Below are 13,318 nucleotides of genomic sequence, written 5' to 3'. Positions count from 1 at the left end.
TCCAGGTTTCAGACACTTTATGTCCATAATACATTTATTAATTACACAACTTTTCAAAGTCATTGCTATCCCCTCTGTGTCTGAGGTGTTTTAACACCATTTTATCAGTAACCAGCAACGCTCCGAGAAGTTAAACCCTCTCTTCCTCTCACTCAGTCCATTTACTCAAAGTAGCTACTGCACTTACAAATTATAGGTTGGCTACTATTACCATTTTCTGACACTTTATACTTCTACTTCTCTACATTTAAGAGAAAAAAGTTGTCCTTTATCAGACAGCTACATAGGTTATACTTTTAAATACAAAACATCCGGGACTAAGCCATGAAGTGCTTTAAAAATGAGCAGTAGAATCTTCAAATCGATTCAAACGCAGACTGGTAACCATGGACTCATGTCCTCTGCCACACAGGTATAGAGGTCTGTCTTGGTGCGACACCACTGGGGCAAAGTTCAAAATATGAGGATGCGTTCTTCACATCCGCACACTCTTTAGTGAGCTTCAGACACACAAAACAGAACTCCACCTTACATCGAACACAGTAAATGTTTTTACAGTAAGTTCTATCATGCTCCACCAGAACACCACAGGTGGGACAGGCACGGATGGAGGGACAGCCAGTGACCCCCTCCACATCCTTGAAGGTGATATCTGGGCAGTTTCTCAGTATTTCCAGTGGGTCTTGGCAGTCTTTATTCCCACAGCGGTCTGAACGTGGAGCTGGACCCTTCCACTTCTTCAAACACTGCCAGCAGAACCGATAAGCCCTTCTTCTCCTCGCTGTGCACACTGGGCACTGGACACTGAGATCATGGAGGTCAGCTCTCATCAAACGAGACTGGCATCCAGGACACTGAGGAGTGACGTTAAAACACAATGACATGTTTTTACATTTAAACTTTTGTGTTGAATGTAAAAAATGTGATTTCTATCGACAGTTTTTATGTAACTGAGATACTCACTGCTTTGACGTCCAAGTAACTCTCCCCAGCGTTGCTGAAGATTTTCCTTTCAAAGTAATCCCTTTCTTCAGGGGTCAGAAGAGCCATTTTACAAACCTCCTCAAAGGGCCACTCAGCATCACAGCCAGTCTGGCCACACACAAATCTGCATTTACCCTTTAATATTATAAAGACAATCAAAGAGTCATATACCTACTATAAAGTTACTCTTTTATTACACATGCTGCCACTATGCACTTGTCAGAGAAGTTAGTCACTAAAACATGTTTGAGTTTTATGATGAAGGGAAGGTGATGACGTCATTAGTGTACCTGATTAAGCAAATAGAGACACCAGATGGTGAGAGACATCGGAGTGACAGCATGACCGCAGGACATCTTTGCTCTGAGAGACTTGAAGTCATGACACAAAACTATGAGACACACACACAAGAAAAGATGTGCAGTGTTACAGGGTACAATTAGGAACTTGAAATCCAACAGTAGGCAACAGTATAGCTTTGTAAATGTAAAACTTTGCTACTTACAATCTAACACATCGTCTCCTTGTACAAATGTCAGCGTGGAGTCCCGAGGGTCATAACATTTCTCTCCAGCTGTCCCTCCCCTGATGTCTTTACTCTCCTCCTCTCCATTCATGGATCTGCTTCTCAGCTCTTCAAAGTTATGAGCCTTCTCTTCAGGTGGCAAACGCCTGCTTTGTTGAGAGACATGACTCCTCTGCCCCACAATTACAAATCTGTGTCTAAGTCGTTGAAAGTCATATCTCCTCTCCTCTAAACGTGCCATGTGTCTGCTTTGTTGAGAGTCATGACTCCTCTCTTCTAAATGTATGAACCTCCTTCTCAGGTCTTGGAAGTCATAACTTATCTCCTCTTCAGATTCTTCTCTGTTTTGCAGAGCCATCCCTCCTCTGTGTGCAGTGTTAGGGCTCCTCTCTGCCTGTCTTCACTCAGTGTATCCACGCTCTCCTCTGACAGGTGACTGCCCTGTCTGCACAGGTAAAGAGGAGGGCGGTCCGTCCTCTCAAGTCATGTGATTGTAAAGGGACAACCCTTTTTAAATATTTTTTAGAATCTGATGGCTGGCTAAACACTTGAATATTAAATAGAATATTTGTGGTTAAAAGATAAATCAATGAAATAATAATAATTTTTAAAAAAAAAATGAACCATGTTTTTTTTCTTAAATTGTTTGCACATTTAAACACAAAAGGCTAAGTGGTAGAAGACACAAATGAAGACAAGAGAAGGCAAAGTAAAGACAAAAAGTGATGACTGTTGAATCCTATTCTAATTAAAGTTGGTGAAGGATCCTCTGAATCAGATGACAATCATTTTTGTGTTCTGTGTTTTTATAGGAGTGACTGAATTTATTAAGAGGTGTTAAATGTTGGTACCAAATCAGGCTGAACCACAAAAACATGCTTTATATTTACACTGGAAATGCAAAGAAAGTCCAAATCATTGTAAACCATGACTGAGTGTTTGATTTGCACTGAGGGAAGTTTTCTTCTTTTACCGGTTAGTTTTTTGGACGTAATACATGGAAGATGTGCTTCGTTATTACTGTCAAGCAGGTGGTTTTCTATTTTTAGTCTACTCCTCCTTGAGAAGAATCAAAGTCAGTAATTAAATGTGTCAGTCACAGATGTTTGTCACAGTCAAAACTGGCACTTGTAAACTAATCAGATGACAGAGCATCTTGAACAATTAGTAGCTGCTACAAAACCACAGAGAGACATATCCCTCTGTGGAATTATTCATAACCTTGGATACAAGGAGTCACAGTGTGTTCGTGAGAAACACTGAATGTGACGTGATTTATGTTAAAGAAGCAAGCTAGTGTAATTAGCACAAAGCAAATAATATAAATTAAATAGAATAAGGGGTCTAAGAACAGACCCCTGTGGTACACCACCAAACTGTGCCATTTCAGATGTCCATACATTTACATTTACATATTACTGCAGAGCACCTTAATATCCTCTTGTTTGAAAAATCAAGGATTTCTACAGAAGACTGAAAGTATTCCTGCTGATCAAAACACTTTTTGATCAGCAGGGGAAACTCCTAGTACCTGAAAGTAGTTCGGCAGCATTCTCTAAAAACAAGAATAAGGATGTGGTTATAATAATCAGTCAGTGATTGGAAAAGAATCAAGTACAAAAATATTTGTGCTACATTCTGGTGATGGGCAGGAACAAATATGTAGAATGACCTGATTCATTTAATTGTCTAATCCAAACCAAACACATTGTGAATATTATCACACAGGTTGCCTCTGCATTTGACTTTGAGACTGTGCCTTACCCTGGATTGTTGTGTGCTTTGTGTGCTGCTGTCGTTGCCAAAATAAAAATAAAATAGTCAAACCAAAGGATGTGGCATTTTCTCAATTTTATTACAGTTTCATGCACTAACGTAATATTATACTCAGATTCATACTGGAAAAGACAAAAGCAAATAGAAAATTGCAAATTTTAGCAAAGCAGAAAGATAGTTTTGTTCTTACTGGTTTTAATCGCCTGGACCATTTGTTTTGGAGAGGAAGAAACCTCTGTGGATAAGTCGGCTCGCACTAAAAACCTCCTGAACATTGAGCACTGAAGTAATCTTAACTGGGAGTAATTTGAGTTTACTGCAATCTTCAGTCCTCACCACTAGATGCCACTAAATCCAACCCGGTCTCAGTCTGAGGTTGTTAAAAACTGGCGCTTGGTCAGTGACTTCCGATGTCAAACACCCACGTAAAAAGCCGTCCATTCATGTTGGCATGATACATGGTCGGTCACTGCTATTGTTTACCGGGGGCATCAGGGGAAACACGGTGGGACAACAACAAAAGTTAAGACAGCAGTTTGTTGTTGAAGGCAAAAAAAGTCAATTTGTGTTGTTTTACCAACGTAGTGTGTTTATTTTGACAGAGACTGTATGCAAACTGTACATTTCCTGTGAAAATGGAAGTGTATTTTGAAAACAGACAATGCATGTAACAGGCAGAACTTGACACAGCGTCACAGAACGTCAACCAACACACCCAGGGTACCTTGCACGTCATATATCAACATGAAAAGTCCATGACAGTAAATACAGCATTAACAGAAACATGAAGACATATAGTGACTCACATTGAAACACAGGGCGGCGATAAAGAGGATAAAAGTCAAAAGAAATCAATTTACTGTGGTGAGAGATGTTCCAAAGTTTGATTATACTGTACATGATTGTGTTCCTTGATTATTCACATGGTTAAATACATGGTTGGTTGACATTTCTGAGCCTATGTGCAGTGCTGACATAAATCCTCCCTACTCTATTAAGCTTTTTTCATAAACCATACAATAGGCACTATCAGAATTAATGCACAACCACAAACAATGGCAGTAATAATAATCTTCTTCTTGATGTTGCTTGAACTCTTCCAAGTATTTTCTGTTGGTAAAGTTAGAGATAAGTTATTTTCCTTAGACAAATGCTTGAACTAAAATGCATAAAAAAACAAAGAGGTTTGTACCTCTCGTCATCTCACTGTCTTCTTTTTTTGTGTCCTTTTCTCCGGACTTTTCCCCTGAGGCTTTAAAGCAGAGGAAACCCAGTATATCGGTTAAATATCTGCTAATATCACCAGACTAGACATGTTTCTTGATGCACGTTTGTGATCTTACCTCTGTACATGAGCAGATACGCAGTGCTGGAACTGTTGAACAATCGTTTTGAGGTAATTGTTCACATAGAACAACAAAAAGTTAGAGATTAATGAACATGCCCAGATAGATAACAGAACACAGCAGCTGACCGAACAATCTCACCACAAAGTCCATTCAGCACTGTAGCGGATTGGAAGATTTCAAACGTATCACATGATCTTCTCTGCATTTTTAAAGACTACTCGTTCATGACAGTTTAAGAAAAGTCCTTTAAGTGGTCCAAATAATGGAAAAATGTAACTTCAGTTCCCAGAACTCTTTGTTGTCCCCAATATGCAGACATTCGACTGCTGCTGTTCTTCGAGTTTGCCGCTAACTGCTCCCAGCAATGGGTCACACACACAACACGTCAAAATGTCACATTTGCGCCACCCATGTTCTCGACCTACCGGCTGTCCCTTTTATACAGACATCGTTTTAGCGTTGTTACTACCTCCGGCTTAAAGGAGAGACAACATTGTCCCCCCATTCCATGATCATACCTTTTTATACAGATCAGCGGGGTGGCATAACGGCATGACATCTGCCGTGAGTTTCCCATGGTCCTCCTTTTTTCTTACAGCTCTGTGTGAAACTCTGCCCACACAGTCACCATTGGTCACTGTAGCATGTTTAACAGCAACTAAAAGGACCTTGTGGTGAGATTTTGTCCACTGTGTCAGACTTGATAAAGTAGAATTAATCAAACATACTTGGAAGTCCATGGTTGCTCTCCAACCTGCACCATTCAACAAAACAAGGGTTTTTTAGACTTTATTTTTTTGTAAGTTTTGAATATATGCCATGCAAAGTAATGTGTTGAATTCTCACCTGGCTGACGTGATCGTCATTAAACTCATACCAGGTTTTGTCCTCGTTGGACAGGATGGTGGCTGTGTAATGTCCTCCTCTGAGACCCCCCATGTGATTCACCATCCCATACAGTTCGTACTTGTTGTTCTGCAATGGAAAAACATGGTCAGCTACATGAAAAGATTTTAAAACTAAACATGACATATTTAAAGTTACTTCCCCTTGCCTTTCTCTGTAACGTTCGTGGCACGTCCACACAGCAGTTCGTCTTGAAATATGACATGGTGCTGTAGTCAAAGTCAAACCTCTTGAGGAGTAGAATCAAAAGCTGAGGATATGTCACCATCTCACATCCCTAAATAACACAAGAAACATTATTACGTATTGCAAACACACACATACAAAATGTACATTTCATTCCAATATAAATTTTGTCCCGGTTACAGTCAGTGTTTGAAAACTCACACAGGTTGCGTCTGTTTTCTTTTCACATTCGTTGCAGTACACCATGTTGTCTCCGCTGAATGATTTCAGCTGGAAAATTCTTTCAAAGCCATTTTCCTGTAAAAACACAAATGGTGTGATACATTCCAACTTGGATTACCAATCTCACATTATTGTAAAAATATTTCAGTCAGGAACACTTTTGCCAAAGAAAACTTTATTTCCATTTGCAGTATTATATTTGGCGGTATGGCTCTGTTCTGGGGCCCCTCTGCCTTTCCTCAGGCCTACGCAGAAAGCCCCTTCCACTCGCCTACGTGGAAAGCCATAAGGCAGAGAGAGCACACCTGTCTGCCCTTCCACGTGCAAACGAGGAAAGCCTGAAGCAGAGAGACCAAACCTCCCTGCCCTTCCACTCGTCTACATGGAAAGCCATAAGGCAGAGAGAGCACACTTGTCTGCCCTTCCACATGCAAATGAGGAAAGCCTGAAGCAGAGAGAGTAAACCTCCCTGCCCTTCCATGTGCCTACATGGAAAGCCTAAGGCAGGGAGAGCAGCAGCAAAGACCCCCTGGGAACAGAACAGAGCAGCATTGATGACAAACAGAGATGACATTGATAAGTCAGACACAGCATGAAAAGGAGGAGCTGGGGTGGAGGTCGGTTGCAGAGCAGCTTGCAGAGGAAGCAGCAACAGTAGACAGGCCAGAGAAGTTTGAATAGGGCGTCCTGAATTATATTTACCAAATGGTTGCATAGAAAGGAATCATGTGATCTAGCAGCTGACTCCCTTCCATCAATCAGCTGCTCCATCAGTTGATTGGGCTGTTTGAGATCAGCCGATGTAGCTGGGATGTGAGCTGAGCTTGACATTGTGTCCTGCCTGAACTAACGCTATGCTCAATTACATTTTCATTTCTTTATTTATTTATTTATTCAGTCCTTCACTGGCAGTTGGCTTCAGTCAGACATTTTGTTGCTATAGACCCTTTTATTGTTAGTTAACAGTATAATGTTTTTGTTGGATTGTACTGTACTGTTGTTTCAACATTTGGACTATTTAATTTTTGTATTCCCCCCTTTACCACTCCAACCTTATTTTAATAACTATTTACAGGAGAACAAGGGGATGCTTACCACGCTGTAGGTTGTATCATCATGGGTATCTTTCAGTGACAGAGGAAGAGTCCAGAATGGATTCGTCTCTTCGTTGATGTTGTGGCCATCAGAGCACTTTGTTGTGTACGCTAGCCTTGCAAAACCTTGAGATAGAATAGCACTTATAACAGAGCTCTCTGATTAGTTGGCTGGAATATTCTGTTATGGGTTTAATAAGTGCTCACCTCAGAGGCCTGTGGGCTGACCTCATGTAAAATCAACTCAAGGCATTCAACAGCATCACGTTGTTCATGAACTGAAAACGTATAAATTAGAATCCAGTATATAAGTCAACCAAAGCATCTCAGTGAATCTACAGCTGTTGAGTGACTTCCCCTCCTGTTGGTCTTTAATATTTTTTTGTTCTTCACTGCTCAACTTACCATTTTCAATGCCCAAAATCTCCGTGATCTTTTCTGTTCCACATGTTGCTTTTTCCAGTTCTTCAAAGAGGTTTCTCAGCTCTTCATCTGTGATCTGTGATTTTGGATCCAACCTTAAGGAAGAGGAGAGTTTAGTTACTGTCACCTTTAACCTTTGCATCATTGAGTGCTGTCTAAAAAAGAAGATGGTCCAGCTTGATCTTTTGATTGCAATATATGTCGCCTGAGGTCAGAACAGTCTTGTAACAAGAGCTGAACGTAAAACTTTGGACACTACCAGCAGATATATTAATGTTCAGGTAAAAGCGTCATGGTCCTTCCTCTTTGAGATATTCAAAAACACATGACAGACTTTTGTGAACGTGGCACTGTGGTAATCAAGTCTGGCTCAAGTTGTGATCTTTGCTGTTTCTATTTTCTACAGATGAAAGTTTCAAACCTGTCATGGATCTCTGGTGTCATGAAGAGAACTTGCAGGACACTGTTGAGGTAGCATGTGGCGCCCTGATTGTACAAACCATGAGGAAGTCTCTGTGGCCGAATTACTTTAGAAGAAAGAAAAACAGTGTCATCACACCATCACCACTAACTTTTAGATCTGCAACAACTGTAAGCAGTGCAGCACACCTGGGCAGATCCATCCATCCATCCATCCATCCATCCATTTTGTTATCTCTCCACCAAGGGGCCTGCAAAATACTTTCTACCTTTTAGTTTCTTCTCCTCTGCTGCTCCTGCTTCCACATCATCCAGGGCTCGTTTTCTGAAGCTGAACATCTTTCCTGTTTAATCTCCCCCTGAAGACAAGAAAGTCTTATTCTGTCTCACATTATCGGGGCAAACAATTCAATTCCACATCAGTCTAAACTTAAGAAAGCACCTTGTATATTTGATAAAGAAGAAAAGAAAATGTAGTGTTACCCTGTGAAGTTTTCTTCTTGCCTTTTGCAGACGAGACTGATCATGGATCACAGCTTCTGTCCCAGGTAAAAAAAAAAAAAAAGTTAAACTTCCATTTGCACTTGATTCATGTACAGACAGTGTAACCATTAGGCAGGAGAGTAGCATCAAATTCTGGGCCCTATGCATAAGCAGTTGCTGTGGACCTCCTTCCATTCCTCTCTTGATCCATGTCTCTCTCATACATTTTTGAAATGTTTGTTTTACAGAATCAGTTTGCTTTCCTGTCTTTCTTTTCATTTTTGGAACCCTGGTTTCCCTTTCTTAGGAGCCTGGTCTCACTTGGAAGTCGTCGAAATCTGATGCTTGGGCAGTGACTTGCAGCGTCAGAAACCAACAAAAAAAGGCATCCTTTAACATCAGTATGATACGCGGCCGCTTGCCATTATAGTTTGACAGCGCCCGGCGACATCGCAGGGAAATGTGGCAGGACATGAACGGACGTTAAGGCAGCGAAAGTCCGACTGGGTTGGTGGATGGGTCCAACAAACACCAACTTTCACCCGGGAGAGAGGTGTTTGTGTCCTGTAAGATTCTAAAGCCAAACCCTGTTCTTTTTTCCTAAACCTAACCACATGTTTTTGTTGCCCGAACAGACATTAGTTGTTGAAGAAAAAAACATCAATTTGCGGTGTTGTACCAACGTAGGAAATGTATTTTGAAAGAAGGCAATGCATGTAACAGGCAGAACTTGACACAGCGACCCAGAATGTCACCAACCAACACACCCAGGGTACCTTGCACGTCGTATGTGGGCGTGGCAAGTCCATGACTGCAATGCAAAGCCACACTAAAGGTATTATAGCAGGGACACTCAACTTGTGGGACTTGGGCTAAATCTGACCCACAATAGGGTGCCGGGTGGCCCGCCAACCGAGCCCCGTCTCACTCTGAAGTCATCGAAATCTGGCACTTGGGCAGTGAGGTGCGGCATCAAAAACCAAGGAAAAAGGCGCCCTTAACGTCGGCATGATATGCAGACGCTTGCTGTTATAGTTTTACTGCACCCAGCGGCATCAGGGGGAAAACGCAGCGGCAAAGTTAAGGTGTTCAAAGTCCAAGTGGGGTGGGCAGGAGTGGTGGTGGATGGGTCCAATAAAAACCCAAGAAAGCAGTGTTTGCATCCCATAGATTTTTTCCTGAATCTAACCACTTGCTTTTGTTGCCTTAACCCAACCACGTGCATTTGTTGTTGAAGGAAAAAATTTCACTTTGTGGTGTTGTACCATTCCCGTGGCATTACCATTCAGTGTTAGTACATCAAAAATAGCACGCTTTTAGCACACTGTAAGATCTGACAAGTTGATGTTACCTTGAAAGAATCAAGGAAACTGACGGCCTGACAAGTCGAAAGATGAGGTCATGCAACAAGTTGTTTGTTTGTTCCCATCCAAGGATACAATTACTTTCTAATTATTGACAGAATATTTAAACCACATCCTTGTTCTGATTTATTATGCTGAGAGAATGTCACCCATCTATGTCCAGGTGCTCGCAGCCTCTCCCACTGATCAAAATACTTTCTCTTTCACTTCTCTGTGTTATTTTTGTAGCAGCTACTCATTGTTCAAGACTTAATTAGGGTGTTCACAGTGAACGTGGCATGCTTACAAGGTAACAAATCAGACGCTGCTCCACCATACAAATGCCAGTAATGTGACAAACATTGTTGCTCGACTCATCAGTTTATAATGAAAGCATTCACTTGGCACACTACAGTGTCTTGACATCATCTTCTTAAGGAGGAGTTAAAGGAAAAACCCCAGAATGACGGCATTAAGGAAGCAGTGGTTCTGTGTGTGGAGTCTAATGAATGCACAGGTAAAAGAACAAAATTTCCCTAAGCGCAAACAGGTTTTCACTTATTTTGGTTTGTGTGATTTTATTCGATAAATTCAACACTTATTACTTTAGGCAGAAAAAAATAAAAATCAGTTTCAGTGTTGCAAATTGTTGTCTGTGCCTCCAGTTTTAGTAGATTTTACCAGGTTTTTATGGCATGATTTGTGTTTCTGACAAACACATCTTAAAGTCTTAATAGGCCTGTTTCCTATCACACAGCGTGCACCCTCGTCTCCTACAGGATGTCTCTTTCTTCCTCATCATCCACCTCCTTCACTGTCACATCTATCTGCATCCCTTTTCATTACATCTCTTGTTCAAACCTGAGGACTGCACGACCTTAAAATTAAGAAGGCCTCGCAACCCCTCCATAAAGCTTTGGTGACCTCTAACGGAGGTCGGGACCCAGGTTAGGAGTCAGTGGTCCAACTAATGGTGAGATGTCCATGCTGCAGTGCAAAGCCACACTAAAGACATTAAAGCAAAGACACTCAACTTGTGGGCCGTGGGCTGAATCTGGCCCACAATAGGGTGCTGGGTGGCCCATCGAACGAGCATGGTCTCGCCCCAAAGTTGTCGGAATCCGGCGCTTGGGCAGTGACTTGTAGTGTAAGAAACCAACGAAAAAAGGCACCCTTTAATATTGGCAAGATGCTTGCCGGTATATAGTTTTACAGCGCCCAGCAGTGCCACGGGGAAATGCAGCGGGACCACAAGGGAAGTTAAGGCGGCGAAAGTCCAAGTGGGGCGGGTGGAAGGGTTGATGGATGGGTCCAACAAACCACAACTTTCACCCAAGAGAAAGTAGTAGTTCCCTCTTGGCAGCTACGGACAGTGAATGTTGAGCGGTTGCAAACAAGCAATTCATTTATTATACATACTGATAAATATTATTAATGTTTGTTCATTAACTGGCCCCTGGCCTGCTGTCATTTTGCAAAAGTGGCTCTCAGGAAAAGGAAGTTGGGAATCCCTGGTTTGTGGCATGCAGCCTGGTCCAGGAGGGGGCGCTATCTCGCCAATTAATTATACTCACTCCTCAGCTGTATTCAACAGGTGACACCGCAGGAAACATTTAGATATTCAATAGAAAATTCAGCATCAAAAACAACTGAATGATTCTCCCAACAAGAAGTAATGCAGTTAAACAGAAGCAAAACAGTGTCGAGTTAGTTTTTTAATTTGATTTTTAATGTTAGATTTGATTATAATCTCGTTAATGTTTCCGTGCTCGTGCCACTTTACCATACGAGTCCTTCCTGTGTTTATAATATGATTTTTTATACATTTGTTTGTCGGTTGGATCTCTGTCTGAATTAGTTTTCCTTTAATCTCCGTGCTTTCTTTAACCTCATGAGACGCTCTACTGTCCGTGAACTAAATATTCCGCAGTAACCTTAGTTGTTCTTCACATAGCTGCTGCCTGCATCATTTGGACAAGCGCTGACAGTAGTGTCGCAAAGGAATCAGTCTCAGAAGTTAATATTATCACAGAAAATCTGCAACAACAAAAGATGCAAAACTTAATAAGTCAAACACAGCGCACAAATATTAGAGAGAAATCCGGATAATACTCACAGACAGCTGCCATCACATAATGACACCAGTAAGGCTGAGTGGAGGATGTGGCATCCTCTCATTGTCTCAGCCTACGTCACGTTACGAGCCTCGCCAATTACTTGATAGAATATTAAGGTGGTTTATTTTAAGGAAGGCGCAAGGCAGCACTGCAATTTCTTTTATTTTATTTTCAATAGAATCATCACTGCATCTGTATATGACAAAAAAATACCAAAGAAAACAATACATTATGCATTTAATTTAATCATTTTATAGTTCATAATTTAACTTGTTAAGTTTAAGTTGTTGCAGGGCCCACTCTCTGTAAGGGCCCCCATCTCACAGGTCCCAGTGCAACCACACTGCCTGCGTTGTCTATATTTATGCCCCTGGCTACATGTATAGCTGCAACTACATCCTTGATTTGATTTCCAACCACTGATATTATCAGTATTAGAAATAGCCTTGTTCTTGTCTTTCCCTGCTGACAGAGTGTAACTACAATTAGTCGCAGTTTCTCCTGCTCATCCTTTCTCTTTCAGTTCAGTGTTTCTCACGGAAACACATTGTCAATACATTCGGTAATAATTCATTTCACATGAAGAGGTGACTCTTTTTTTTAGCAGCTACTAATTATAGATTTAATAATCAGGGTGTTCACTGTGAATCTGGCATTTAACACACCTGTAACACATCCTGTGATTGACACAATGAGAGCACTTGGCCCTGGTTACAGTCGTTATTTTAAGTCCAGTGAATTAACCGGTGAAACAACAAAACTTTCCACAGTCCAAACATGTTTTCGGTACTTTTCTGTTGGAGAGACTCCATCCAGTTGGCACACAACCGACCTTTAACTTTTAAATGTAACTGAAATTACATCAGTTTTTGTTTCAGCATTGAAACAACATTGAAACCATGTTTAATTCTGATGGTCAACATTTAGATTTCAGAAAGATCTAAAACAATTTTGACACAACTTTTCAAATTCAACGTTGATTCATATTTCAAAATCAAAACATAGGCTAATTCAACAGTGATTCAACCATGGTGCATGACGTTGAGTCAACAGTGAATAAACACTGGAGTGCCAGCTGGGGTCATTTTATCCATCAAACTCAACGGCAGGACAGAAATAAACGAAATAATTTTTTAATCAGAACTTTACGTTTACTGTGCATGTAGTTTTATCCATGTCTCAATCATACTGTGATGATGTCACTCATCAATCAATCATCAGCAGCTGAAATGATTATACAACCTTTTTGTGTTGAATCTTTTTTTAACCAAACCACATAGCGAGCTTGATTCCATTTCTTTCTTTTTTTAGCATACTAAATTGTAAAGATAGGTCTAGATAGCCTAATTATTGTTAGAAATGTAATGTCAGAATGTATGTCATGTCTTGCGGAATTATAATATAACAATATTGGGTGACACTGAGCTCTGTTTAAAGAACTGAGGGAGGCTAAAAGTGTTTCTTTTGTTTTTGCAAAACTGGTTTCAAA

General features: G+C 40.9%; 1 protein-coding gene across 1 annotated transcript; it reads right to left on the bottom strand.

The window, feature by feature from the left end:
• Positions 1 to 392: 392 nt before the first annotated feature.
• Positions 393 to 8,225, bottom strand: LOC126404718 (uncharacterized). Its single transcript, XM_050068092.1, has 11 exons — positions 8,156 to 8,225; positions 7,888 to 7,993; positions 7,449 to 7,561; positions 7,045 to 7,169; positions 5,929 to 6,024; positions 5,690 to 5,818; positions 5,482 to 5,610; positions 1,490 to 1,682; positions 1,275 to 1,375; positions 964 to 1,119; positions 393 to 854 (listed from the first exon to the last, which is right to left on the bottom strand). Exons 1-11 carry the CDS (start codon positions 8,223 to 8,225, stop codon positions 393 to 395), a joined length of 1,680 nt encoding a protein of 559 aa, XP_049924049.1.
• Between the last annotated feature and the right edge of the window lie 5,093 nt (positions 8,226 to 13,318).

Source organism: Epinephelus moara, chromosome 17 (genome assembly GCF_006386435.1).
Source record: "Epinephelus moara isolate mb chromosome 17, YSFRI_EMoa_1.0, whole genome shotgun sequence".
Classification (NCBI taxonomy): domain Eukaryota; kingdom Metazoa; phylum Chordata; class Actinopteri; order Perciformes; family Serranidae; genus Epinephelus; species Epinephelus moara.
Note: the sequence above shows the minus strand (reverse complement) of the source record. Positions and strands in the feature narration are given on the sequence as shown.